The sequence below is a fragment of the Numenius arquata genome, chromosome 17, assembly GCF_964106895.1.
Source record: "Numenius arquata chromosome 17, bNumArq3.hap1.1, whole genome shotgun sequence".
NCBI classification, from domain to species: Eukaryota; Metazoa; Chordata; class Aves; order Charadriiformes; family Scolopacidae; genus Numenius; species Numenius arquata.
In genome coordinates this window covers 3,934,529-3,961,812 of record NC_133592.1, presented here as the reverse complement: position 1 = coordinate 3,961,812, position 27,284 = coordinate 3,934,529, and the positions used below count along the sequence as shown (strand labels likewise).

Genomic DNA, 27,284 nt, shown 5'->3' with positions numbered 1-27,284 from the left:
CTCATTTTCTGTTTCTCAAGAGTTTAAGCACCCGTATTTGGGAAACAAGAATCTAAGAAGTCCCTGAGAACAAAAGGAAAATAAAACACATTAAAAAAAAAAAAAAGGAAAGCATTTACGGAACAGAGTAATTAGACAAAATCTCATGTTTGAAAGTTAGGAATTCTCAGGCTCATACAATTTCAATTATAAGTCACAGTTATCATTGAGTTAATTAGATTTCAGTGCAATCCTCCTTATGATAGCTTTTGCCTCTGCTGAAAGTCACTTTACTCCTGAAATGAATATACACTACAGAGGTGTTCTACAAAGGACCCATGGTGCTTCTACCTCTATTTTGGTATGTGGTCTTCTGCTCGAGTAAGAGGTGTATAAAAGAATAAACAGCTGATAATAAGAAAGTTAAATGTTCAAAAAATCCAGAATGACTAGATACAACATAGTAGTACCTGTTTTGAACAGAAACATAGGTTTCTAGTAATTTAAGAAACATCCCATTAAAATCATGTAAGGTTGTGCCCTTTGCAAGGGCAGGATACCAGGAGTACAGCGTTCCAGCTGGCTACTGCTAACACAAGTGAAAGCTGTGAATTTTGGGGAGTTACATGATACAACCTGACAACCTTAAAGAGCTGTACTACTGATGAAGCCAACCTCCCTCTTCAACTTTGCACAGATCCTCCAAAAAACCCAAAGATACCACAAAAAAGCTTGAGAAATTGGCTGTTCCATTACTTTACCCGTGCTCCCCTTTCCCTATGACGTCCAGAAGAACCTCCAGAATGCTCCCCAGCATTTCATTCACGTTTCCATCCTGGTACCAAAACACAGCATGATTCCAGAAGAAGGTCTCACTCCGTGGAGATGCTGAGTACTGCAGGGCCACCTTGGCATAAAAGTTCCTCTTCCCCAGCCCGAAAGCCACACATTTTACAAAATACCTTAACCATATGCCTTCTACCTTTACAGAGCAGCTCTTTTTCATCTCTTTCCTTCCAGATAATGGGAACAGAAGGGGAGCGTTGACTAAAGGACAAAGTTTCCTTTCCACAGACCACACAATGCCCAAAAGGGGCAAAGTCTTCACCTACCCCAGCCACATAGAGCCCATCCCTATCCAGCACAGAAGCAGCTCCATGGCCAGCTCTGTGGCCACTGTGGACACTGACCCGCACCAACGTCTTCCAAGATGAAGGTATCGTCATTTGGAAGGTGACACTAGAGACCGAGTCCTGTCCCCAGCACCAGAGTCACCACCTCTCCTGCTCCTGCTCTGGGCCATGTTGTTTTTGCAGAGCACCAAGGCATTTTTACCAAGCAGAGCTTCCCCATCAGTAACAGCCGCCCATAAAAAGGGCATCCAACAATAACACAGTTGCATGGACATGAAATCCAGAGCGACTTCCGCACCCGCTTCTCCCCGGAGAAGAAAGGCCCCTTCAGCCACTGCCAAGCACTCGGATCCGCAGTGGAAGGGGAAGCCCATCCCAGCAGAGACATGACAACACGGGTCCTTTGCTGACCCAAAGCCAAAGTTAAAGGTGGAAACGGATTTATACTGGTAACGGGGAGCAAAGCTTCACCCAGAATCAGCCAATCTGAACTGGGACAAGGCACCATCCCAGTGAGTTCTGTGGTCTCTGACAAGCGGTACGGGTAACCAGAATGGTATGACAAGTTCTCGGCAGGAACTGTTTTTTCCTGTTTGATGCTTCATCCAAATAAAATGTTTATAAACACACAGAATCATTCCTGCCATAACAGACCATGACCCGAAAGGGCTGAAGGGCCCCAGGCAAGGGACACAGGCTGTGCGGCCGCTGGCACTAATCATGGCTCTTCCCATCTGCAGACCGTTTTTACATAATGCCATTTTACACCCAGCTGCACCAAACGCCGAGGCTTTAATGCCCAGGCTGGTGTGCCCTTCCCCAGCACACCCTCCGGCAGCGCAGAGGCCACTGCTCCAAAACCTACAACTCTAGAGAGCAGAACCCAGCTCCCTCGGACACACGTTTGGTCCTGCTCCCTCTCTTCACCCCGTTCTGTCCTTCCGAGTTGCCTCAGCCCCTTGTCACCCTGAACACAGGAGAATTTCTTTGCTCCTCAAACAAATCAATTCCGTTGCCGTTTCTTGCCAATCCAGTGACACGTGTCTCACCTCGTCAGCGTCGCCATTTGACTCATGTAGAAGGAAATACGCAGCAGCCCAGGGAACAGACACGAGAGGAACTGTGGCAGCGGCCTCTCCAGCTGACCCCGCTGTAACCAGCAGCTACGTAACCCCTGTCCAAATTAATGTTAAAGTTCCTTTAAAATGACAAACGTCCACCTTAGGGTTTTCAGCAGAAATGTCTTCAGAAATAATAAAAACTAGTATGGAAAAAAAAAAGCTCCTACAGGACAGCTGGTTAGGAGGAGTTTGCAGTGCCCTTACCATTTCACACACTCGTTTCCCATCACCTGTGTATGTCACATTGTCACTTGTACTGTACAAAAGAACATACCACCTCATAAACAAGTTGCTTATACTTTGCATCTTTTTTTCACAGATGTGAAATGCTGCACAGGATGTCACATAGCGAAAGAAAATCTAACAAATTCCACTGAAACTATCAGCTGCTTTCTCCAGAACTTTAAGGCTCATACAGTCTGTATTTTCTTCTTTTTTTTTTTCCCTGCCCACGATGACGCGGCATCCTGTCAACCACGCGCCGTCCCACGTACCATCGGTGGCAGCAGCACTGCCATGGACATCGGAACAGAGGCCACGGCCCAGCATGGATCAGGAGAGTGACAGAAACAGATCATCCCTGAGCTCTGAGGCTTGGTGGAGGCCAACAGCTTCCGCACAGCGATTCCTGAAGCATGGAACCAAAGAGGCTGCCGTCCCTGGGAGCCTCAGGGCTCCCAAGGGAGCTAAACCTGTCACAGGCACTGTGACAATACAAGGAACTCCAACATCAACAAAACCACTCCCAAAACTTCAAATTTCAGCAGAGAATTCTTAACAGGGTGTTAGGAAGGGGAGAGACTTCCCACTGCGAACACAGAGACCCACACTTTGCTTCCCTGAAGGGGTCTAAAAGCAGCTGCACGTGTACCTTTTCCACACGGGCTGCTCAGGAAGCTGTGGAATTTGGAAAGCTCCATTACAAACAACTTCAGAGGCATGCTAATCCCTACCTAACTCACCCTGCTGCCTGAAAGGTGCCTTTCTCTGTCCCTCTCCTTCAATGACAGCACATTTTAAACACGGTGGGTCTGGGGCAAAGTTACTGGCAAAATCACTCGACCAGTCTCATAGCGATTGACACAGCCAAAAGTCTCTGGCCGAAGACCCCGCGACCACCTTATTTGACATTTGCAAAAAATCTCTAGGAATCTGGATTGGGAAAAAAAAATTAAATTTCAGCCTTTGAGAAAAGTTACACATTAAGAGTACATATTCCTCAGTGTACAAGCTGGCTTAAAATAAATTCTCACATAGTGATTCTCAAAAAGGTCAGATTTTGGTCTACCATGGCCTCTGGCTCCTGCTGTAGGAACTGAAAACCATTACCTATCCAAATCCAGTGTTACATCTCCTGTTGCATTAGCCCAACTGCAGATACAGCTCACCCGCACCGGCTCAGCTCTTGCAGTAACACTTTGTGATTAAACACAGCTCCGAGCGTATGGATGCAACGATGCGACCCCCCAACCCTGCGACAATATGCCAGAGCATATTGTTGCACAAGGTGGACCTCTTCTGGTGAAGAGCTTGTGCTCCAAAACACCTGGTTCCATTCGTCTTGGCAAAGCAGAAGTCTACAGGCATCACAACATCATACAGTTTCTTTTAAAAGTAAGTAAAGCGCATGGCGGGGTGAAGGGGAGCAGCAGGTGAGAGAGAATCACAGAGCACACGTGTGAGTCCTTACCTCAAAGAGTGTCAAACTTTCATCGTTCAAGATGATTCTGGGAGGTGCAATAACTGAAGTTAAAAAACAAGTTACAAAACAGGACCACCCAGCAACCAAAACCAATAAATACAGCAGCTACAGGAGGGGTTACTGATCTTAACAGAGTGACACATTCACGCTGCCCACAAAGGCTTCTCGTGAGGCAGAAGCGGGATGTGGCTACGTGAGCAGGTCACACCTCCTTTGCACTCCTCCGAGGCCGTATTTAGGGAGGGAATTCCTCCCCAGGTCATACCTCACGGCACCGCAACACCCCATGTGCACCACGGCTAGGAGCAGGCATTGTAAAGTAAGGCCAAATATTACCAACCGCACACTCACACAAGTAAAAGGGCAAGTCTGCATCTGCAAGGTGGCTTCTTACAAAGTCTCTCAAAACGCCAACTGTGAAAAAAAGGAGAGAAAGGGTTGCTGAATTACATTTGTTTGTTCAGATGCTGGGCAAAAAGGCTAACTTGTACCAGCAGAACTGCCCTCTACAGTGCCTGTAGAATGCCTTTTCCTCAAAAAAGCACTGTTACTATTGCTAATATTTTGGAGAAAAAAGAAGGGGAAAAAAACAAACAAACAAAAAACCCCCAAACCCCACACCACAAACCAGAAAACATTTAGACATACTGGTTCCTTAGCAAAACCTAAGGATGCCAGTGAAGTTCTTCCTAGGAAATCCAACAGCAGCTGCAGGATTTCCAGAGATCAGCCAGGTGAGACTCTGGTAACTGGTTATTTGTTCTTGTTCCACACCAAAGCATCAAAAGAATTGTGTGGGTAACTATCACTGTCAGCTGGGAATAAGAGGATCTCAGTTAACAACAAGTAAGAGCTACTTGGTGTATGGTCTGACAGCCTTTTGTGAATGTACCATTTGGACACAAACAATGGGGTATCAAGTGGGACAGTTTCCTCAGCAGAAATATTTTGCTATGAAGTAGCCTGACAGTCTCCATCAAGTAGATCTGGAAATAAATTCCCCTTAACTAAGATAATTACCCCAGACCCTTTTCTCATCCAGTTCAGGCGCCCTATAAGGACAATGCAACTTGCCACTGCTGCTTTTTCAGAGCAGTGTTGCTTCCCTGGACAGCAGAAAGATCTGTCCAGAGCCATTCTGCCACTCTCTTTTGTCACACAACTCATCAGTGCCGAGAGCTTAGCTGCAGCGATACAGACTCAAGTGGAGATTGCTCTTACCAGTTTCATTGGGATGGAAGAAGCCCTGTAGAACGTGACGATCTGGAAAACGGACTCTCAACACCACCTAAGTCAGAGGCAAAGCACATTAGGTCAATTTTTTATGGCTGTTCTCTAACACCTGTCCTTGGCTTAGAATTTGTGAGCAAGTTGGTACTTTTAAATGAGGAGATCCGAGATATTTACTCTATGGGGTAGCAGAGCACGCTGGCTAACAATCCCTGTGCAGCTCCTCAGAGAACATGGGCTGTCTGGCTTCCAAACACTGTAAGAGCCCTGATCTACAGAAACAGTGCGACGTACAGTGCAGCAGTCCTTACTCAGAGAGTAGGGGCTCCCTCTGCTTAGTGACACACAGAGGAAGTCACCCACGGATAGGCACAGATAGTGTATCAGTGTCTTGATGCGCCCACAGCAGCAGGAATCCTCCCGCCATTCGTCTGAAGTAACTTGTACCGTTCTATTTCCAGCATTGGTCAGAAAGTATTTAACTTTGGGAACTTAATCTCTTCTGTTTTGCAATAAATCACCGAAGACAAAAACTGCACTAGGATCGTATCTGCAGAGTAAGATATCTCCAGTCTGTATCATCTTACCATTTAACTTGTAATGAGATACTATCAAAACGTAAGAGTCTACAGAGGCGAGGCAGAGAGGAGAGCTCAGTCGTACCGACTGACGTGTGTGCTACATAAGGGGCTTGAAACATCTGGAACAAAATAAAGGGAGCTATATTGCCCGCCACTCAACCGTATCATGACAGGCCGGCTGATTTCACATGGTACAACCATTGTGCAAGTCCCACAAACAATTAACAGGGACAGGAATTTGCCGAGTCTTCCTGTAAGTAGCTCAAGATCCTGTTGATCACAACAGATTCTCGAAGTTGCTCAACACCCGAGTCTGGACTAGCCAGAGGGACTGGAAACAGAACAAAGGCTACCTTTGGGTAACGCTCCAACTTCTCCTTCAGCTGAGCCTCCCTCAAAGATTTTGTCATCAGTGGAGCTTCTTCCAGGCGTTTCCTAGATACATGGGAAGAACACAAGCTGTCACTTTTGTAATTTTAAGATGTATTTTTATCTTATTAAGAAACCGAAATGCCCAAGCACGGCTGCTGAGAATTGTTCAACTGTTCCATGTATCCCTCACAGCATTTCACCCACTTCCTGTGGTTCCTACCCCAAAATCTTATACATGGAACTACTGAGCATCAGCAACAACAGTGTATAAAATTACTTTTCTTGTATAAGTTTAAAAAGAAGTTCACTACAGCAGATGCCAGAAAAGATACTAAGAGCAGGGGAATGTTTGCTCAGACTGTTCAAGAAGAGACGGACTTGTTAATCCAATAAAACAAACGACTAAAGCTGGACATGATTACTCCAGGGAGGAAGAAGAGCTACTGAAGCTGGCACAAGAAATTAATGGGTATTAATTAGCAACGGGGAAACAAAACAAAAAAATAGAAGTTTCAGATCATTCAAGAACTGGCATTGTAGACTGGTGTTCTAAAGGAGTAGTGGGCGCAAAAAAAAACCAATCTACCTGTATTTAAGATAAAGCAATAAATTCAAGAAAACAATTATATATTTTCTTGTCAGTAAAGAAACAAGCTTAAAACCAACAGGCCCCATGTCCAGCGTTAGTCCCTTCTCCTCGTTTGCACTTAATTCTCAATAACCGTTTTACTGGGCTAGATTTTGGTGAAACATTTGATCACACAATTCTCCACAACTCTTTGCAAGTTGATCTCTTGCACCTATGCAGTTTGAAGGACCTCTTTTTATTTTAAAAAGTCATCAAGGTGTCTCAGGAACAGCTGCTGAACAGAACAACCGCAGCCTCACTTGGAGTAAGCTGTACCCAACTCTCAGCTGGGACATGGCGTTCCAAGGTGCTCTGAAAGTGCCCACTCACAACCCGAAAAGTTGTTCACAAACGTGGAAGTAACCTGCTCCATTACTTCTTCATGTGCCAAGTGCTGATTCATACCAATTCTCAGCTCTTCATGATGACAGAAATCAATTCTAATTCCATTTAAAACACTGCATTGTATGCAGCTAGTTCTTTTCTAGATTCACCAGCTGAGATCAGAAGCCAAACAGTATCGGTTTCATGTGTAACTTGCCTTTATTTTTATCCCTGGCTGTGGGGGGAAAAGGGACTACAAGCATCAGCAAATTTGGAAATTAGGTCTTTTTTTTGAGGGGGCTATTCCAGTAACCCCCAACCAAACGATCCTACATTTGTACCACTAAATACTCCAGACCCACAAGCGGCAGAGCAATTTTCAGGCCAATCTGTGTACTCATGTGGATTTCAGTGGCCTGTGGGGAAAAAAAAAATCAGCTCTAAGTAGAAAGTTCAACTCAGACTTGGTTACAGTGTAAAGTAAAGGCTGTCCCATGGCTTCAGAGAATGCTTGTAGTGTTTAAAGGAATGTTATGATCCACTTGAAACTGAATGTATTAATGAAATTCATTTGTTTAAGGAACATATAGTCAACAAAATGCTGTTGCAATAGAGAGGTTAGTTTATCTTAATCTGAGTTTTTAGTTCCGATCTAGAATAAAAATACAGTAAAATCATGAATATTTGACTGCAAGCTACTCAAACAATGAGATGCATCGTTAGTCCAGCTTCCTACACTCCTTCCTCCTCTTTGTGCATGTTCCAAACGTTTTTGAATATGTCTTGGTTTGTGGCTAAATTTGATTTTGCTTTATTTCCATTTAGGTCATGTCTCATAGCTGGTCTCTTCTGATGAGGTGCAATAGAAGGCTAATTCTGGTCCTTAAAATACAAGCCGTTTCTTACTGGTTGAAAATGTTACTATCTACTACTAAAGTCAATGGGAGTTATTCTTATGAAGCTGGATCATCGTGTCCATCACAAGTTACAAATTCCACCCGTTTAATTCCCAATAGTTAAAGTGAATGAGATCAAAACCAACAGCAGAAGCTCACCACTGCTTTGGGCCTCTAGCAAACAAGAGCACATCTAATTACAAAGGCAGTGGCTTCTCTTTCAGAAGAAGAGAGAAAGAAAAAAAAGAAAGAGAGGTGGGGTGTTAAGTGGCTTTGAATAACTCCCTGAAATGCAGAATATGGGAAGGAATTTTCCTCTTAATCCTTTCTCAGTGAGGACCCATCCCTGATTAGCTTGAGGTTCTCAGATAAACTTATCACCACACAGGCATCACAGACACTTCATGATGGAATTTTCAACACTCACGTGAAACCATTACCCCACGCACAAACGCTCAACTGATTCACAGAAAAACACGGGTTCTGTCACAGAGATATGACATAGCCCTCGAGCTCAAATAACATAAAGGGCAGAGACTTTCAGTACTGATCATTAATTACAGAATCACAGAATAATATGGGGTTGGAAGGGACCTCTGGAGATCATCTAGTCCAACCCCCCTGCCAAAGTAGGTCCACCCAGAGCAGGTTGCACAGGAACGTGTCCAGGAGGGTTTGGAATGTCTCCAGAGACGGAGACTCCACCACCTCTCTGGGCAGCCTGTTCCAGGGCTCTACCACCCTCAAAGGGAAGAGGTTCCTCCTCATGTTTAGATGGAACTTCTTATGGTTAAGTTTGTGCCCATTAGCTCTTGTCCTGTCCCTGGGCACCACTGAAAAAAGACTGGTCCCATCCTCTTGACACCCACCCTTTAAGTATTTATAGGCATTGATCAGATCCCCCCCCCTTTATTCTCCAGAATAAAAAGACCCAAGTCCCTCAGACCACCCAGTAACTTATCTACAACCCTTTCCCCAGCGATCAGAGCCAGCTGATAGTGGGTGGTGCACGGTGTCGCTCTGCTCAACAGACGGGGATGGAGCAGCCTTGGTCACAGCAGAAAGGGAACTTGCCTCTCACTCTGCAGCTGCGCCAAACGTTTCCGTACATCATCCACCGTGACTTCAAAAAACTCATCAGGAAGCTCTTCTGGGCCAGCAGGAAGAGGTTCCAGTAGATCTAGGTGACATACAAGCGGCTCTCGTTCTACAAGCTACAGAATAAAAATGAGCTTGAATTAATCTTAACTGCATTTCTTTGCTTATGCTGTAAGGTTCCTGAAAAAAAGCAAAAGGACAGGATTTGCAAACTGAAATACAATCACTAATGTGGAATTCAGGTGGCTAAGATCAGACTAACAATACAGAGGTTGTCGGTGTTGTCATTTTTTATAGCTGATAGAGCGTGAGGCACAATTTCTCCCAGCACGCAGCAGGAACGGGGACTGTCAGGTGGGTCTCACCCCAGCAGTGACCGCTCTCCGGTTTTGCACTTAGAACTTAGCACTGAAACCAGCCCTTGTCGAGGGAAGCAGACAGATGCGAGGGGAGCGGTTCACTGTATGCACTGGCTGCAATACAAGTACTTAATACGTTTATTGGCACCTTTCCCTAGGCCCCAGCAACTGAGGACAGGCCGTTCAAGCAGCCAAGAGACCCCCCCCCTCACCTGCACAGCAGGGCACAGGCAGCCCCCCACCTCTGCTCCCCAACACCCAAAGCCAGTATCACCATGACAAATCTTCCAGCACAACCACGTCCTGGTCTTTAACTGTGGCTGCAGTTATTTAAAAAAAAAAAAAAAAAAAAAAAAAAAAAATCACATAAAAAACCCCACCAAACCCCAGAAAACAAAAAACACCACCAAAACCCCAAACCCCTACCCTATGAGACAAACAGCATTCACTGTCTCTGAAGGGAGAATGGCATTCCGTATCCCTCCCAGTTCAGAAAAGGTGGATACTGGCTACTATCCCTCGCATCAAAAGCAGCAGCTGTGTCCCCAAGGTGAACAGAAACCACTACCAGAGTCAAATACACAGGAGGCAGTTACACCTATTGGCTCTTGAACAATTCAAACTTTTTAAATCACAGAGATGTTTAAACACACAAGGCCTGAAAGCAAACAGACCAGTGCACTGCGGGCTGCAGGAGATGCTGGGGAGGAAGCAGTCCATGAGAACAAAACCTGTGATAGTTAACGCAGCATTTCACTAGAGCCAGCTTCCAGCCACGCACAGGTCTATGAACAAACCCGATGCCCGCTTCTTCTCCCCTTATTCCCTCATATACTCTTTCCAATCCTCATTAATACCCGAATGTCCTCCCTCCATCTGTTCCATCCGCGCTCCCTTCCCCCAGACGCAGGGCCCTTGGGAGCAGGAGTCTCCCTCAATTGTCAGAAGCGACAACACAAATTACAAGGCAACGTTCACTCTGCTTGTGGGCACTAAAGGGTAATTTGAGAAATTAGAAGAGCTAGGTTGTGTGGGTGGGACCCTCGGCTACTTTTAGAAAGTTGAGCAGGGTCAGCTCTAACGAGCGGGTGAGGGAGCTGATTGCAGCTTTCCCGGGCACGGGGGGGTGCCCAGGGCCTCGGGAGCGATCCCCGGACACCCAGGGAACCCGCCTCTGGAGTCCGAGCTTCTGCGACTCAATTCCAGAACTGCACGACAGGATCCAATCAGAGAGGGGGGCATAAGGTGTCTGCTAAGCCCTGCCGAGCAACCTGAAACATCGCCATTTTGCCCCTGAGGATGCAGAGACTGCCACATCATAATGACATCATAATAGCTCTTCTGCCATGTACTTAACACCCCTGGAATCAATCATACATCTCGCCTCCTTACGGACACAAGGAACGCCCTTCAGAAAGAGGTATCCAGCCCTGTTGCTCTACCAGTTCTCTTTTTCCCCACAGTCCATCATCCTGTTCTTCTCCGTCCACCACCATTTGCTCACTCAGCTGTTCCAATTAGGCATCTCTCAATACAGCCTCATTTTAACATGTCACCAACCATCCTAAAGTGCAGACAGAATCCGAAAAACACCTTCCCAGGGCGATTTACAAAGAGGAGGGTACTGGGTACACCAGCTCGCTTCCCAGTCCACCTCACACCTCTTGTTTCCTGCGGCTGTGACACCATCATAACCATCTCCTGTGACAATAAACGGCAGTTTCTACCTCCCATGACCTAGCTCTGGAGGAAAGCAAGCTGTGCGTTTTGCTGTCGTATTTCCATCAGCGACACCTGTCAGGAGCCAAAGATGCTGCGTTACAGTTTGTCACCTTCGTTCTTCAAAGTCTCTACGTGTGCTACTAACGCTGAGGTGTCAGGCACTTTTCAGCAGTGCCTGAAGCCACCTACTCACGTCTGTTCCAGCTACTGGGCCATCTACGTAACTGCAGTCTGTGCCATAAAGCCAGGAAGAACGTAGTTCACTCTGTGGTCACCTCCTGGACCTAAGCAGGCAGGTAAGATGAGGAACACTTATTTCATGGTAAGTGAGGCAGTGGGTATTGTGCTTTCCCCAGCAGCGAGCTCTCCCTGGAGACCCACCTCCTTCCCACCACCTCAGGGAGCTCTAATCTCATGGGGAATCTGGTGTAAAGTTACCTTCTAATAATTAATGTTCCGACATCAAAGTCAGCATGCAGCTGTCTGTAAACCATCTTTAGCCCAAGAAACGAAGGGACGCCGGCACAGATTTTATCCAGCCTCTCTCTTCAGCTTCAAAAACCACACACAGACAAAGCATTAATGGGAAGATTCTTTTACAAAAATGGACCTTTGATGTTTAAAAATAATTTGTTTTGTTTTGGGTTTTTTCCTCAGGACTGAAAAGGGACAAAAAGCAGATGCCATGTGGCTCGCCCCGCTTGGCTGTTGCTGCTGAGAGCAAGGAGAGCGGAGGATGGCAGGAGTGGAGGAGGGAACAAAATGTAATCAATCAGCAGCAAAAGCACCAGAGATCAAAGGGCTTGAAAGCAGCAGTCAAAATCACATGCTGTTTAACACAAGGGCAGAACCCCCCCCACAGCATCTGCAGCTGCTTCCAAAGCTGCTCTCAGGCTTGGGGGGGGAAGCTGGCTCCAGAAGAGCCGCCGAGTGGCTGGAACTGGACGGCAATTCTGAGAGACGCCGGATGGCGAGTCCTCGGGCCACCGCAGCTCAGCTCCGGGCCCAACAGCACAACTTCACGTTAAGCTGTGGCCAGTAAAATGATAAAAGGAGTTCTGTCATTGCAGCCAGCATTCAGAGAAGTGCGGACACAGGACTGGTAGAATACCACCACAAACCCTTGCACTTCTGCCTTCCTCCTTCTTCAGACACGATGGAAACTCCTCCTTTCCAGAGCCCTCACAGGTGAGCGCAGCTGAAGGATGCGGCACAAGACTGGGCAACCTCCCAGCTACTGTCCTGTGCTCCACGCTCAGGGTCTGTTCCAAAAGGTTAAATAACACTGATTAGATGGACCCAAATGTGTTTCTAATATACTGAAGTATTCACCACTGGGTTGGCAAGGCCTCTTTCTGCTATGTTTTTAACGGCTCCAGAGTCCTTCCAGGGCCTGGCTCCTGCTCCTAAGCAATTCAGAAACTTGCTAAGAATGGACTGCAACCACGAAGAAGTCAACCAAGGTAGAACCTCTACATCACCGTGGGAGCATACACAGAGTCCTGCTAAATTCCTCCTGGATGGAGCTCCCTTTGAACCTCATCAGGCACCTTTCTCGCTGCTTACAGCTTTCCATTGTTTAATCCCACGGCTGGATCACAACCAGCGATAAACACGAAACTCCAACTCTTGAAGAGCTTAAGAGTGGGAAACAACGAAGGGGATCTCTGACCACTAAAGCCAGCCCCAGCAATGATGTCTGCAATGAAGGGACAGGCGAAAGAGCCGGTCACAGAGCATCCAGGATGTGTTTGAAACACTCAACACACAATAATGTGAAGTTATGAATTTAGTGCCTCCTGTACTTCATTTTACATTACTTGCCAGATGTATCCAACCTTGCTGAAGGCATTCCATCCCACACTGCTGCCCTACAGAGAGCATATTCAACGTCATTCAAAGGCCATCCTGTGGTGGCATCACAGCACTCCCAAGACATCTGTTCTGGTCTCTCTACATGGGCTAAAGGATTTTTAATTTTAACCAATACAGTTTTACTTCAGAGACACCAATGATAATAGATGTGCAATCTGTCTTTCTGGAAAAAGGGTTAGAGAGAGGTAGACTTTATTTAAGAAGCAGGATATTTAAGAGCAAGACAGAAAAGATTTTTAAATGCAAGCAGAAATAAAGAAGGAAAAGGATGGAACGTTTCTGCTTCACCTGCAACACTAAGAAAATTAAGGCTCACAGAAGGGATGGGACTAGAGTGAAAGGAAGATAAGAGGTCCAGACCTATTTTTCTCTAAAATCAAACTCTTGGCAAGCAAGAGGCAACTGTAGCTGAAAAATTCCTTTTCTAGATCTGTAACCCTTACATTCTACCAGACGTGTCACCAAAAGAGCTAAACTGTAAGTCAGAGTGAGCACAGGCAGAACGAACTCTGAGGAAGCAGATGTTGCTACCCACCAGCATGGGACACTGCTTTTACAGTAGCTTTACTGTGGAGTTCCATGTCCCACAGAACGGCTCAGACAAGAAACCGGAGCACACCTTCCAACCCAAGCATTAGAAACTCTGACCGTCTTCTCAGGTCTTCCACAGGACCAAGTCGCAACAAACCTATTAGGCCACTTCTGCTCCTAGGACAATCCTACAGCAGGCCAGAAGTTATCCCTTTCCAGATGTAAAACTCTGCCAAGCTTACACCTTCTGCGTGATCTGGAAGACCAGTCAGTCACGACAAGCAGTAACCACCTTCAGAGGATTATAAAACACAAGTCTGACTGAACTCTGCTCATCTTTAGCAAAACTACACAGCAGAGAGCAATTTTTAAGAGAAGGACAAGTACCCAGGGCTCAGGTGACAAAGTGGGCATTTGTTAATGAAATCTGCATGGAATTTGAGGCACAGGGACCGAGGGTCTTCTGGGACTGCGCTTTTCACGCAGTTGTGTTGCCTCCATTACAACCCTTCATCAAAGGTACCTCACGGTTCAAACCTTTGCTTGCCTCTGGACAGAAAATTCTTAAATTCCCATCCTCCATGTTTCCTATAGCAAATTGTCCACAATGCAATACTTCCTTACGGAACTCTTGGCAGACCTGTATGTCACCAAGGCACCTAACCCTGTATTATGGGGAAAAAGTCTTAAATATGGAAAAAGTATTACAGGGAAAAAGTCTTAAATATCTTTTTCCTCATAGGAGCTCAGCCACGGGCAAGGCACGATAAAAATAGCCCTCATTGCAAACAAGTTTTCCCTTACCTGTTCTTGCTCCTTCTGCAGTTCTTGGCTGTTCTTAGACTTCTTTGGCTTAGAAGGGCCTCCAGGGCTGGAAAAACTTGTTGGCAGCTTTGAAGATGGTGTATCTAACCCAAGAGATGGTGCAGCTACAGAAGAGTCCCCCAGACGCTGTCCATCTCCAGAAAAAGGGACAAAGGGGGTAGACTCGGGCTCAGAGGAAGGCCACGGCTCCTCCAGGCTGGCAGGAGATTCTCTAATCGAGTCTTGCTTGTCTGTGCAGCTGTTTAAAGACATGGCCACATCCTCGTGGTCCAAGTCCTTTGGGAATGTGTTTGCTTGAGGTAGGGGCACATCCACTGCTCCTTCCACAGAGCCTGGCCCCACTGTCGGCTCGTTACCCCGCACCGTGGCACCCACAGCTTCCTCCTGGCCAGATGAGCTGCATTTCTTCATGACAACTCTTAAAGAAGACAACAAAAGGAATAAAAGCAAAATCATTTATCCTAACAGTACTGCCCTCCCCATCCTCAACGTGACCATGACACAAAGACAACAGCTAGACTCAAATATGCCCCTAATTTAATGATCTGCTTCTTCCAGACACTCACAAAGAACAAGCTCCAGTTGCTCTGAAGTTACGGGTAGGGGGTCAAGAGTTTGTGCAAAAAAAAAAAAAAAAAACCCTAAAAAAAAAAAACAGAACAGGAACTACCCACTCCACAGGAAGAAAACTGCCTTCCAGGAAAAAACAGCAGTCAGTTGTAAAGCACAGCTTCTAATCACTCCTGCTCTCTGAACATACTGCAAAGAACTGGCCAGAAGATCACAGAAAGGCTGTCCTTGTCCCTCATCTCACCCTCCCAAACAGTCAGCAGGAGGCACTGCAGGGATTGGAAGTTTAATGCCTGAAAGCCAAAGCAGGGAAGAATGAAGTGGTAGATGATTGTCCTCTCAGAGAGACTTCTAACTTTGAATTGTCTGTTTCACTCACAGGGGGGAAAAAAAAAAGAAAAAAGAAAAAAAAAAAAGAAAAAAAAAAAGAAGCAAACAAGCCCCTTTAATCTGCACATGACTGGTCAGTGCCAGCATCTGCAGCTGTGGGAAGCACATCTGGGCAGCAGTTTCAGATAAACAGGCAAATGCAATAATTACTGAATGCCACGATGTTTGTCTTTTTGAACTTTTTTCATGGTTTTTTGGTGGGTTTTTTTTGGTATTTGAAACAAAACAAATTCACCACCAGAGTAGAAAGGAAAAATAAAGAACCCAAACTTTGCTCCTCCCAACCTGATGATGGCGCTGCCTCCAGTCAGGCCAAGTGACTTCAGTGTTGTCTTCTCTAGGGCATCTTTTCCTGATACCTGCAACAAAACCAGAGGAAAGTAATTATGGAAACTGCCTATGGGAGAGCATTTAAAGTGCTCTTCGTAGAAAGAAGCCTGTATCAAAGCAAACACCACACAGCACCAGAAGCAGCTCAAAACACACTCTTTCTGCAGTTGGAAATGAGACCTAAGTCTATGGGTATTCACCTGCACCGCTTTACCAAATTCACTGCTTATTAAATGAACTCAAGGGAAGACGAGCTACATATATATTTCCGTCCCATACATACATCCAAATCGGATCCAACCTCAGCAAAGCATTATTTTTATGTCAGAAGTTAAACCACAAAAATCACAGAATGATATGGGCTTGGAAGGGACCTCTGGAGAACCCCCCTAAATCACAGGCAACATCTCCAAGCTGAAAGACAGACGATTGCGTTACATACACCTCCCATCTGCTTGTAATGACCTGTTCCAGAATAAAGATGATCTGTCCACAGAGGTCAGTGGGAAGTGAAGGGGACAGCTAGGGAGAGCAAATCCCATAATACGCACATACAAAATATTAAACAAAACATTAATAGCAAAAGATCAAAACACTGAGAAAAGCAAATATTTATTAAAATGAAACCACTGTTTTGACTCGAGCTTTAAAAGAAGTTGGAAAGAAAAACACAAACAGGTCATTGAGCTCATTTTATGGGCTCAGAGGTCTAAACGGCCCAGGGTTACGTTCCAAAAGAGCTTTTTTCCATACAGACACGTCATGCTTTGAAAAGACCAACATTTTTCTACTTCCCCTCTTAAGAAAGTTCAAAAGAAACACTTTCCAGGTTGGAAAGCAGAGCTGAGTTTTTCTTCTTTTTTAGGGACAGAAGGACAAGAGACAGTTAAGAAGACTCTGCTGACCTACCTCATCTCGCATGTAAATACAGACTGGAGAGGATTCACCGTGCTGCTCCATAAACTCCCTGCAACAAAGAGCAAAATACTGCAGCATCTGTTTTTGCAGTGGGTAGGTTGTTCTACAATAAAGAGCAATAGTAAGAAGTGAAATCAGCCAGCAACAATCTCCTCCACCTTCCTCCACAACAACCATTACACAGTTCACAGAGTCAGGATTAGACACTAGGGAAAGACTCTGCTCCAAAGCATTCACTGTTCCTTAAACACAGCCCTGAAAGTTTAAACACAAAGGAGAAATAATTACAGCTAATTCTCAAATTAGTCAATCTTACCACATAAATCCGAGCACATCATTCTTCATGTGCCCCAGTACCTGATCTGGAACATGACTTAATAACACTTGCTGGTTTTAATCCCTTATCTAAGTTAAACAGTTTATTACAGTTTAGACTGTACTTTCCTTGGGGACAGGTCAGTTTCTTTCCATGTAAGCACAGCAACAAACAGAATGAAATACTGCTCTAAAGCAAATAATCTGAGGACAAAGAATTTGCCTGTCTTCATGTCAGACAGATTAAAAAAGAAAATAGAAAAAGAAAAAAGAAAAAAATAAAAAACAAAGAAACAGCAGAAACTTTCAGATTCTGGAGACCAGGGACAAAACAAAGCCAAAGGAAAGGCTGCCACATTTAAGCATTTCAGTGAGGCAGGACAGATATTAGCAGTGATGCCAACTGCTGACCCGCTACCTGTGGAGGAAGACATAAGTGAAGGACTCCTAGCACAGAGAAGGGGAAAAACCAGTAAGATGCTACTCTTGACAAGATGCTTCTCTTCCCATTTTCTTCTAGATAAGCAATTCTGAGGTTTATTATTCACTTGATCAAGCACAGAAAACGGACAAGGAAAAAACAATCACCGCTTGTCCCAGGAAGTCTCAGTTCTCATCCATCCAAGACCATGCATTTTCCAAAGAGAGCACATGTGGAAAACCATACAACAGTGTGCTCTTAATGGAAAAAACAAACAACAAAGACTAACCTCAGATGTTTGTAGAAAAATAAAAAGCCTTAAAGAATCAACCAGTATGTTTCACTGAAGCACTGAAATCAGTGAGAGAATTAGATTCAACAGCAGAAGAAACTCTCTTTCATGTTGGTCTCCCCTCCAGCAGTCAAAGTGAAACTCAAACTGAAATCAGCTCAGAATGTGGCAAAACATGAAATTAAGAAGAATGGTTTGCTTCCCCCTCCCCCAAGTACATCAATGGCAAAAGGTGACCAGGAGAACACTGTCTGTGCTGAGACAGTGGTGGTTCAGAAAGACAACTGGCTGAATTCTCACAAGCGTTGTTTTCCAAAGTTTTAGATTCAAAAGTTTCAGCCTAACTTAGCAGGGAAAACTAGAAAAAAAAAGTGAGAAAGTTGCCCCAGGATATCCCTCATGGACACAATGAGAGCTGACGAGATTTATCCTTCTCCGTAACACTCCAGTAACTCATCAGTTTTGTCCCGAGCCCTCTATCATTTCAGTTGCACCAGGACATCCCTTGGTAGGAGCTGGTACGTACCATCTGCACTGCAACAGCTGCTTTATCCTCAAAGCAAAACAGCTGAAATTCCTCCTCACGGTAAACTCCCTTGATCTTAGTGCTCTCCGGAGTCCAGTCTCTGGTGGTGGGGGGGGGGAAATGGCTTTCCACAATGCCTCATCCCACCAGGAAACAATCACCATCACCTTGGGTGACTTGAAAAGAAACCACCTCTCTGCAAATCAGCTAATGAAACCCACCTGAGTGCCCGTAAAGCAAGGCAGTCCTGCTCCTCTCCTGAGGCCCCTGAGACAGAGGCAGAAGGCAGTCCCTGAAGTCAGCCTCCAATCAGGATCAGCTGTATCCCTACAGGAATCCTCCATAAAAGTGGACAAAAGTTGAAGGACTGCTGAGACATGGAGGAAAGAGTACGGGATCCCAGCAAAGGCAGACAAAACAGCCCAGAGGAATAAAAGCTTGAATCTCAAGTTGCCTGTTTATCAGGAAAGGCGGACGGTGACCATTTCAGAGAGAAGCCAAGGCACAATGGAACACACATCCTCACCACGCGGACCCGCAAGAGAGCAAAACAAGTTGACTTACACAACCTAGTACAATTCACCTTTCCACAACTGCTTCCCACCTCAATCCAAGCAACTCTTGGGTTAAAGAGCCTTCTAAAAATGTATGGAAAATATCTGAACTTAATGAGCAATACCACAAATGTAGCAAAGAGTCATAGTCATTGTCAAAATTGTCTTCAGTTGTCCAGACTGCAACCCCTTCCATGTAAAACAGCCTACAAAGCTGCAGAAGCTGCCAGCCAGGCAAGAGCGGGAGACAGAAAACCAACAGCTCTCCCAGGCCTAACGCTAAAAGGGCACACAAAGCTTGTGCCCTCAACCATCTCTGCAGAACAGACTCCAAGGAAAGATCCCCCAGAGACTTATTTTTGTATAACTCTTGGAAGCCGGCAGGCTCCTCCTCCAGCTGCTGTTAATCCATGACATGCATTCACTGAGGCAAGCACACACATCAAACACACTGTCATTTCTTTGATGTGCTGTTCTTCAGAAGGGGAACGGCAAGCAGATTAGATTCCTTCATGTAGTGATCTGACAGGGCCTGTAAACATCTTGTGCAAGGGCTGCCGCACGCTGAGAGGAGGAGCAGCCTCACAATAGCTTCCAGACCTTCTTCAGACCCAATTAGCCAAGATGGACGCTGGAAACCCGGGGGAAATTCCAGTGGATTTAGAATACTTCCCCTCACGCACTTAGAGCAGCTGAGCATTCCAGGAAAACGTCTCCAGTTGGAAAGTCAAAGGAAGGACTCAGCAAAAGTCAACAACTAGCCGACTACTTAGTCAACGCACAGTGAAAAGCAGCACAGCCCATGAGATCTATATGGATGGCTGTAGATCCAGCTTGTTCTACAACTGTCACACGCAGCATCTTTGCCGCTTGTTGAACTTAAGCAAGAGTTTGCAAAGTCCATCCAAACATCTGAGCACAGCTTCCGGGGGCAGAACAGCTGTGTCTTATGAACTGAAGTTAACAACGCTTAAGACACTGCAGCAGTTAGAATCTTAAAAGAGCAGCATGTACATTAACTATTAGCATTGCAATAACCTGTAACAAATAAAACCACTCCAAAAGAGCACAAGTATATAAAAAGCTCAAAATTTAAACCAAAGAAATAACCAACTCCAGTCGCACAATTCAACTGTGCAAGCCCGACTTAATGAGCTAACGTCAGCCAGTTCAGCCCCAGAACCATGCTCCTTGGGCTATTTCAACTGCAGTGTAGAACCAGCAACTTTAAAACTTCAGTTAAAGTAATTTACGCCAGTACATGTTAGTCTAGTACTAACACATACCCGTAACCAGTTAGTTACTACGGCTCAGCTACCAGGTGACAATTCAGAATTTTGTACCCTGTAACTGTACCCTAAACTGTTAAGCTTGAGCTACAGCACCACCATCCTTATTACTGTCTCTTTAGATGTGTATTTAATTGGTACATTAAATATTGGTAAATTAAAATCTGAAATTAATAAAAATAGCTCAAATTTGCACAATACCATAGCACAGCACCTGTACAGATGAGCAAGAGATTCAAATGCAAGACAGCGACTAGCAGAAGGTGAGGAATGTAAGAGAAAGAACCAGCTAGAAATACAGGATATGGAAAAAAAAAAATTATCAAGAGAAAGGTAAAGCCAACCACAATAGAAAAAAGTGAAATTTGGCAATTCTGTTCAGAACAGAATGGCTGTCACAGCTTCAAGGCTTCATCTTCCAAGCCATGACAAAATGAAAATAATTGTCTTTAGAGAAAAGTTTATTAGCTTGACATTTCAAAACAATGCAGTATTTTTAAGTCAAAACTAAAGACAAAAGAAAGCACTGAATGTAGGCTGGACTCTTAATAAAGATTTCTAACCCATGTATATATTCAATGAGCGGAGGACCAGAAATTCTTCCATTTAAACAGGATCTAAACAGTCATTTGAAGATGCCACATTAGCCCGCTGGGAGCTCCAGACTTCCCTGAAGAACTTGCACAACAGCAAAGCCTCAACAGCAACAGCAACTCACTTCAGGAAAAAAACAAAAACCTCCACCACAAAAATACGGGTGATGGAGATAACGTAGGCTCCCATCTCAGCTCTGGCAGTAACCCAAACAATAATAATGAAACTATGGAGTCTCAAAACTGAAAAAGCAAGGAAAAAGGCAAACACCTGTGTTGTAACAGAACAACCACCTTCAAATAAATGCATATTCTACAAATCTGCAGGATTTAGCTGGATCACCATAACAACAACTAACTACTGTCATGCAGAGGTACATCCAAACAAGCATTTTCTCGCTGTGTTACTCACCTGATCTTTGGAAAATGGTTGAGAAGTTCCCACAAAGTCTGTTGACAGACAAATGTGTCTTGTAAACGGGAGCCATCATCTAATTGTAATGCGATCCGAACCTATAGGAAAAACACACCGAATCGATCTGAAAATTGAACAAACACCTTTTTTTCTTCACAACAACTTTTTTCAATATTTCAGTGACCTCTAGAACCCGCTATCCAAAGAACCATTACTTCCATCTAAACACTTGCTGCAAAGGATTACATTAGTTAAAAATGCAGTTGAGTAGTCAAATGATTATTTTAGAAGTTAATATTTAGAGTAGTTCTATTCTGCTATGAATATGAGTATTATGTACGAGGACCTTATCAGAGACGGTGTCAAAGGCCTTACTGAAGTCCAGGTAGACAACATCCACTGCTCTCCTCTCACCTACCAGGCCAGCAATTTTACCACAGAAGCTTATCAAGTTGGTCAAGCATGACCTCCCCTTGTTGAATCCATGTTGGCTACACCTGACAATTTCCCTGTCATTCCATGTGCCTGGAAATGGTTTCCAGGATTAGCTGCTCCACTGCCTTCCCAGGGATCAAGGTAGAAAGCCTGAGTCTGAAGACTGGAAGAAAGCAAATGTCACTCCTGTCTTCAAGAAGGAGGACACAGGGAACTTCAGATACTCCTCCTGATTGCTGTGATCAATCAAAGACTATCAGGAGTAGCCCTGTAGTGACATCTGCCAGCTCCTTCATTGCTCATGGGCGCATCCCATCAGGGCCCGTGGACTCAGGTCAGGATCACTGACCTGATCCTCTTCCACCAAGGGTACATCTTCCTTGCTCCAGGCTTTCCCTCTTTCCCCACCCTCATTTTCACTCTCTGTAGGCTTCCTTTTTGTGTTTGAGTTGGGCAAGAGCTCCTTGTTCATCCACGCGGGCCTCCTGGTATTTTTGTCTGACTTCCCATTCATTGGAATGGACCATCCTGAGCATGGAGGAGGCAATCCTTGAGTATTAAACAGCTTTCTTGGGCCCGTCTGCCCTGCCATATCCTGAACTGAAAGATATTCAAAGGCCAATGCAAATGTCCCAAGTAATGTGTCATCTCGAGCGACTGAGATGTTCTGCTTGACATGAACTGAAATTTTACAGCGAGCGTCTTCGCAGCATAAACCGAATTCCAATGACCCGGACAGGATTGATGCAGCTGCATAAACTCAAACACCAACCCAGAGCTCTGTCGACTTAAGCATCAATTTGCAGAACAACTTCCCCGAGGCAGAGCAAAGAGTGGATGTGCACAGCCACACAGAGAAACAAGGAATACAGCCCAAATCTATCCCTGAGTTGTTGAAGACCTAATCAACTATTACCCATCCAAGGAGAATACATGTGTAACTTGCAACTCACTAATGCTTCCTAACCACAAACTTTTGACGTACAATTTAAGAGTAAATTAATCAAAATTCTCAAAAATAATTCTGGACTCTCAAGTTCTTTAAACACCTGTAGAAAAAGGCAAAGGAGAGGTAGCTGATATTCTAACAAGCCTTTTCCAACATGGAATGTGAGCATTCATGTCCGTTAGCAGGTCTCGTGCAGATCCTACATACTCTCCAGAGAATTCCTACCAAAGAAAAAATAATTCCAAGGCATTTCTAAAATGAACACACTGAGGACAATGCTAAGAACTTCAAACTCAACGTCAGGGGTTGGACTACATGACCTTTAAAAAGGTGCATTCCAACCCAAACTATTCTATGATTCTGGAAACTCCTGATGGTCCCAAGGGAGAAATCCAGCAGCTGAGGAGCAGATGGAGAAGGACAGAGCACTTCAGGTGTCATCTTTACCTTTTAGAGAATATTCAGCTTTCTTTTTCAAAATGTGTAATTCTAAGTTTTCCCAATTAGATCTAAAGAAAAGTTTAAAAAAAAAAGCCCCTATTAGACAGCACCTCGTGTCTCTAGTCAACTACATTTTTCTGAAGTCCAAAGATATTGGCCTTGTTCAAAAGTCTGAGGAGGACCTAACGTAGGACCATCAACAGCAGCTTTCTTTCGTTCTGTTTTCATGTGTCCCTACCAACAACCTCAGCGCACCCTCTGTCTGTGAGAGCGAGCGTCTGTGCATGTGTGTGAGCTGGGGAGGGGAGAGCGATGGGGGAAAATAGACACCACATATTCCGGCAATCGACTGTGATTTCCTTGGAGGAATGTGTTTGTCATCTGCCTCGGCTCCCACCAGTCCTTGCAGGACTGCAAACTGTCATCTGCTGGAGACAGGAATTCTTCTACATAAAGGAAACAGTGGCATCATCTACAACCAGCCAACAGAACTGAGTCGTTTCATCCCACCACTAACACGATCTCCTGGTTTCTCCTATGCTGGAGACAAGCCTTAGATTATTCTCAGCTACAGCGGAGTGATGACAGCTGACATCACCGTTCTGTAAGAATCCAGCCCAGAAATTCAGACTACCAGTTGCATCAGTTTTTGGGCAACAGTTCAAAGCTAAGCATGTCACGAAAGTCATATTCAGTCAATTAAAAAAGTCAATTTTAAAAATCCCAGGCTCTATATAAAATAATAGAAAGACCAGTGCCAATTACCTTCTAAGTTTACAAGCATATAAACAAAAGGCTAACAACTTCAACGCTGGAACTGCACTGATGGTACCCCGAGATCACCCGCCGTCACAAGGGGAATTCGTTCCATTTTTCTCTAAAGAACTGTCTTACAGGAATCAATGATTTTTACACGTGAAGGCAAATCCAAAAGCATTCTATTTTACAAATATCAGCTCCGCTGAACAAACTCGTCGTTTATCGAAACCTGTGTCCTGTCTCTAGGGGTAACCGCTGCCAAGGCACCGCAGGAAAGCACACCTACTTCCATGTGCATTATCTCAATAAAAGAGACAGTAACAAAAGGCACAGAACAAATTCACGCCAGCATTACTGCAATCAGCCTACACGACTGAGTCCGCATCTCAACTGCCACCACGCTGGGCATAATGCTAGCGTCAGCTCTGGTCACAGAGTTCTCCAGCTGTTTTAGACTTCCTACAGTATTTGACACTAGTTCCCTGTGGCAGGGAATTCTTTTGGTCAATTGTATTTTGTACAAAGTGTTTTCTTATACTCTCTGTAAAACTCTTCCAAATGAAATCTCTGTTCTTCGTTTATGGGACAGCAACTCTGTTCAGACTCCACCCCTCACAAGCACATTTGCTGTATCTTCTCAGCTCCATAAAACAGCAACGAGCACTCCAAGGGAAGCCTCACTTCTGTAGACTCTTCTGTTGAAACATGACTAAACAGTAACAACTTCACTTTCATTAGCTCTTCTGTGATCTAAAGAGGTGATTCCATGTTATAACCCCTCTCCTACAGCATACAGTCCTTCTCACCCTTTCTGATATGCTGCATGTATCTTCTGGAGAAGAAAAGTAAAATAAAATCACTGTTTTCCTTCAGTAAAATACCTCCTAAACTGGATGCAAATGTCAGAAAAGGCATCACTGTACCATTTTAAGAGAAACGCTTTCCTTTGGAAGATGAACTCCATGCCATCGCTTTTTTTAACTGAAAATTTTAAGCAGATGCTACCAGCTTGTGGTATTTTTTTAACTAAATACGTCATTTGGAGCACAAACTTCTTTCTACCACAAAGTCAGAAAGAAAACATTAGTGCCAAAACAAAGCACATGGAGGTTTTACAGAGGAAAACATGGACATCAGTGACCCCCAAAACCACATTGCGCACCCACAGTGAACCAGAGCAGAGATTCCAAACCCTTCTCACACTACACAGTTCACTTTTCAATGTCTGTATCAGTTAATCTTTGTGACAGCGAAGGCAACTGCCTGTAAAAAAATGCCACTAACGCAACTTGGCCAACAGACACGGAGAAATCACCGCTAATAGACCTGAAACTTTCACAAAAATTGAGATACTCCATACGAGGAAGTCAGTAAAAAGAGAGATGACTGTTAGTGACAGACAAATTTTCATTCCCAGGCTACTCAAATAAGATCATACACCATTTTTACCACACAAAAAGTTTACACTCATTAACACCTTTGCATTGTTTTAAAAATTATGCCTCCAGCTGCTGTAACGACATGCATAAAAGGTTCTTAAATCTCCTACATGTGACAAAAATTCAAATGGAACACAGCATCCCCGAGCCCTTTGCAAATTATAATAAATAGGGACATTCGGAACTGCTAAACACAGCACACGTCACAACAAATGCTACAGCTGTGTGAACACACCGTGAACAGCAATGCTGGGAAAGAAGCAAAAGATAATCCTGTGAGAATTTGAGATTTTTGTCAAAATCCAGGGGCAGACAACAGCAGCTGAAATAGAAATTAGGAAAAGGAACCGAGTTAGTAGTTCTACCACTGAGCAAAGTCATCAGCGACGTTTAACTTCTTATACACTCACAACTACCAGTTTTTCAGCTCCCCAAAAGACCTCCCTATCCTCCAGCACGCAGATGGAACTCCACCACCACAGAGACTGCAAACAAAGACTTCCAGCTACTAAATTACCATCTCCATCACACCTCAACCAGTCTTTGGGAGCTCTTCCACTCAAGCATTGGCCGAGCCTAACCGTACTCTTGCTCATTAGATCTGACGAGGTCATATCCAGCAGGACTGATAACTGCACAAACGGGCTCACGTCGTGTAACGAACGTACCGTGTTTCCAGCTCCCGCTCTGTTAGAGACTGGCACCATCTCCAGCTTGGCATTGTTGGGCAACCTGGCGAACCTCCACTGCAAAGAGAGATCCAACACACTCCTCTGAAACCTAAAGGAGAGCACAACCCATGAAGACACCAGGAACCGTCCTATACCACCTTCAGACCGCTGCAGGGACCGGCAACAATGCGAAGTCCGGGTACTGAGCAGGAGAACTCCCCACCGGCTGAGCAGAAGCTGTAGAGCAACCACTCAACAACACACAACAGGTAACTCAGGAAAGAGTCATCATGAAAAATTACTCTGCGTACCAGAAAAAATCACAGTCTGTAGAGGTCACAGATAAAATACTCAAATATATATGTTTCGCCTCAGGCTTTAAGAGATAAACAGCAGCTGAACACGTATTCAAGCCTGGTGTTCACGGTTAAATAAAAAGGTACTTTTTTTTGCTGCTGCTCAGACAAATAACCTCTTGGTTATGGCACGGCTGAAGTGCGGAGTCTCACACGGGCTAAGAGGAGCCGAGCCCCCCCAGCCTGCGACCCGCCTGTGTGGGGAGGGACACCCCGCTGCAGGTGACAGGGGATCTGGGTGATCAGTCCCAAAAGCGACGGGAAATTGGCTCGGGGGAACCGGGAGATTCGTTTGCACAGAACAACTCTGTTGTCCAAACAGCGCGGACCCGCCGACCCCTCTCCCCCAGGGCCCGGCCGACCTCCTCCGGCTACCGGCCGAGAGCGGGGCCGGCCCTGGGCGAGCAGCTCCGGCACCGCGGGGCCCTGGCCCGCCCGCCGCGGGGCAGGCCCACCGCACCTCGGGCAGGCCGCGGGCCCCGGCGGGCCCTGCCCGGCCCGGGAGAGCGGCTCCGGGCGGGCCCGCACGCGGCCCGGCGGGGCGGAGAGACTCACTTGAGGCCGTACTCGGCGGGGCTGCCGCCCTGCTTCCTGCAGACCTCCTCGAGGATCTGCGGAGAGAACGGAGGCGTTACCGGCCGGCCCGGGCACCCGCCGCGCCGCGCCGCCCCGCCGGCCGCCCCCGCCCGGACCCACCTGCAGCAGCACCGTGCCGGGCCCCACCCGCACCGTGACCCGCCGCCCGCTGGGGGCCAGCACCGACACCGCGGCGCCCCCCCCACCCGCCGCCGCCATCTTCCCGCCCGCCCGCCCGCCGCGGCGCCGGCCCCCGCGCGGCCGGGGCGGAGCTGGGTCCGGGGACGGGCCTGCCGCAGGCCGCGCCCCGCCCCGCCGGGCCCCGCCGAGCCGAGCAGGGGGCTGCGCCGAGCAGGGGACTGTGCGGGCCGAGGCCAGCTGCCCGGCGGAGCGGCACTGGCCCTTCCCCGGGCGCGAAGGGGCCTTGCGGCGGCGCCGCCGCCGGCCCTTGGAGGGAGGGCGGGGGCGAGCGGAGGATGGCGGGCAAAGGAGCGGGTGGCGGCGGCTCCGGCTCGGGCACACGGTCCGTCCTAGGCCGAGGGACGGAGGAGACCCCCAGAGGCGGCGGGGCCGGGCCGGTGGCGGAGCTCGGCGGTAGCGGGCGAGGCCCGGGCCTCCCCGGGGTCTCTGAGGAGATGGGTCCGGGCACCGCAGCCGCCACCCCCGGTC

The 27,284-nt window shown here is 46.1% G+C and overlaps 1 protein-coding gene across 1 annotated transcript in view; it reads right to left on the bottom strand.

Annotated features, from left to right (window-relative positions):
- Positions 1-26,834, bottom strand: part of ASPSCR1 (ASPSCR1 tether for SLC2A4, UBX domain containing) — a 37,779-nt gene extending 10,945 nt beyond the window's left edge. The window contains exons 1-12 of the mRNA XM_074159983.1: positions 26,736-26,834; positions 26,595-26,650; positions 25,681-25,792; positions 20,987-21,087; positions 16,576-16,633; positions 15,622-15,695; positions 14,356-14,794; positions 9,041-9,180; positions 6,100-6,181; positions 5,157-5,223; positions 4,287-4,349; positions 3,924-3,976 (exon numbers count right to left, since the gene is read on the bottom strand). Of these exons, the coding sequence (XP_074016084.1) occupies positions 3,924-3,976; positions 4,287-4,349; positions 5,157-5,223; positions 6,100-6,181; positions 9,041-9,180; positions 14,356-14,794; positions 15,622-15,695; positions 16,576-16,633; positions 20,987-21,087; positions 25,681-25,792; positions 26,595-26,650; positions 26,736-26,834 (1,344 nt within the window). The remainder of the gene's footprint in view (positions 1-3,923; positions 3,977-4,286; positions 4,350-5,156; positions 5,224-6,099; positions 6,182-9,040; positions 9,181-14,355; positions 14,795-15,621; positions 15,696-16,575; positions 16,634-20,986; positions 21,088-25,680; positions 25,793-26,594; positions 26,651-26,735) is intronic.
- Between the last annotated feature and the right edge of the window lie 450 nt (positions 26,835-27,284).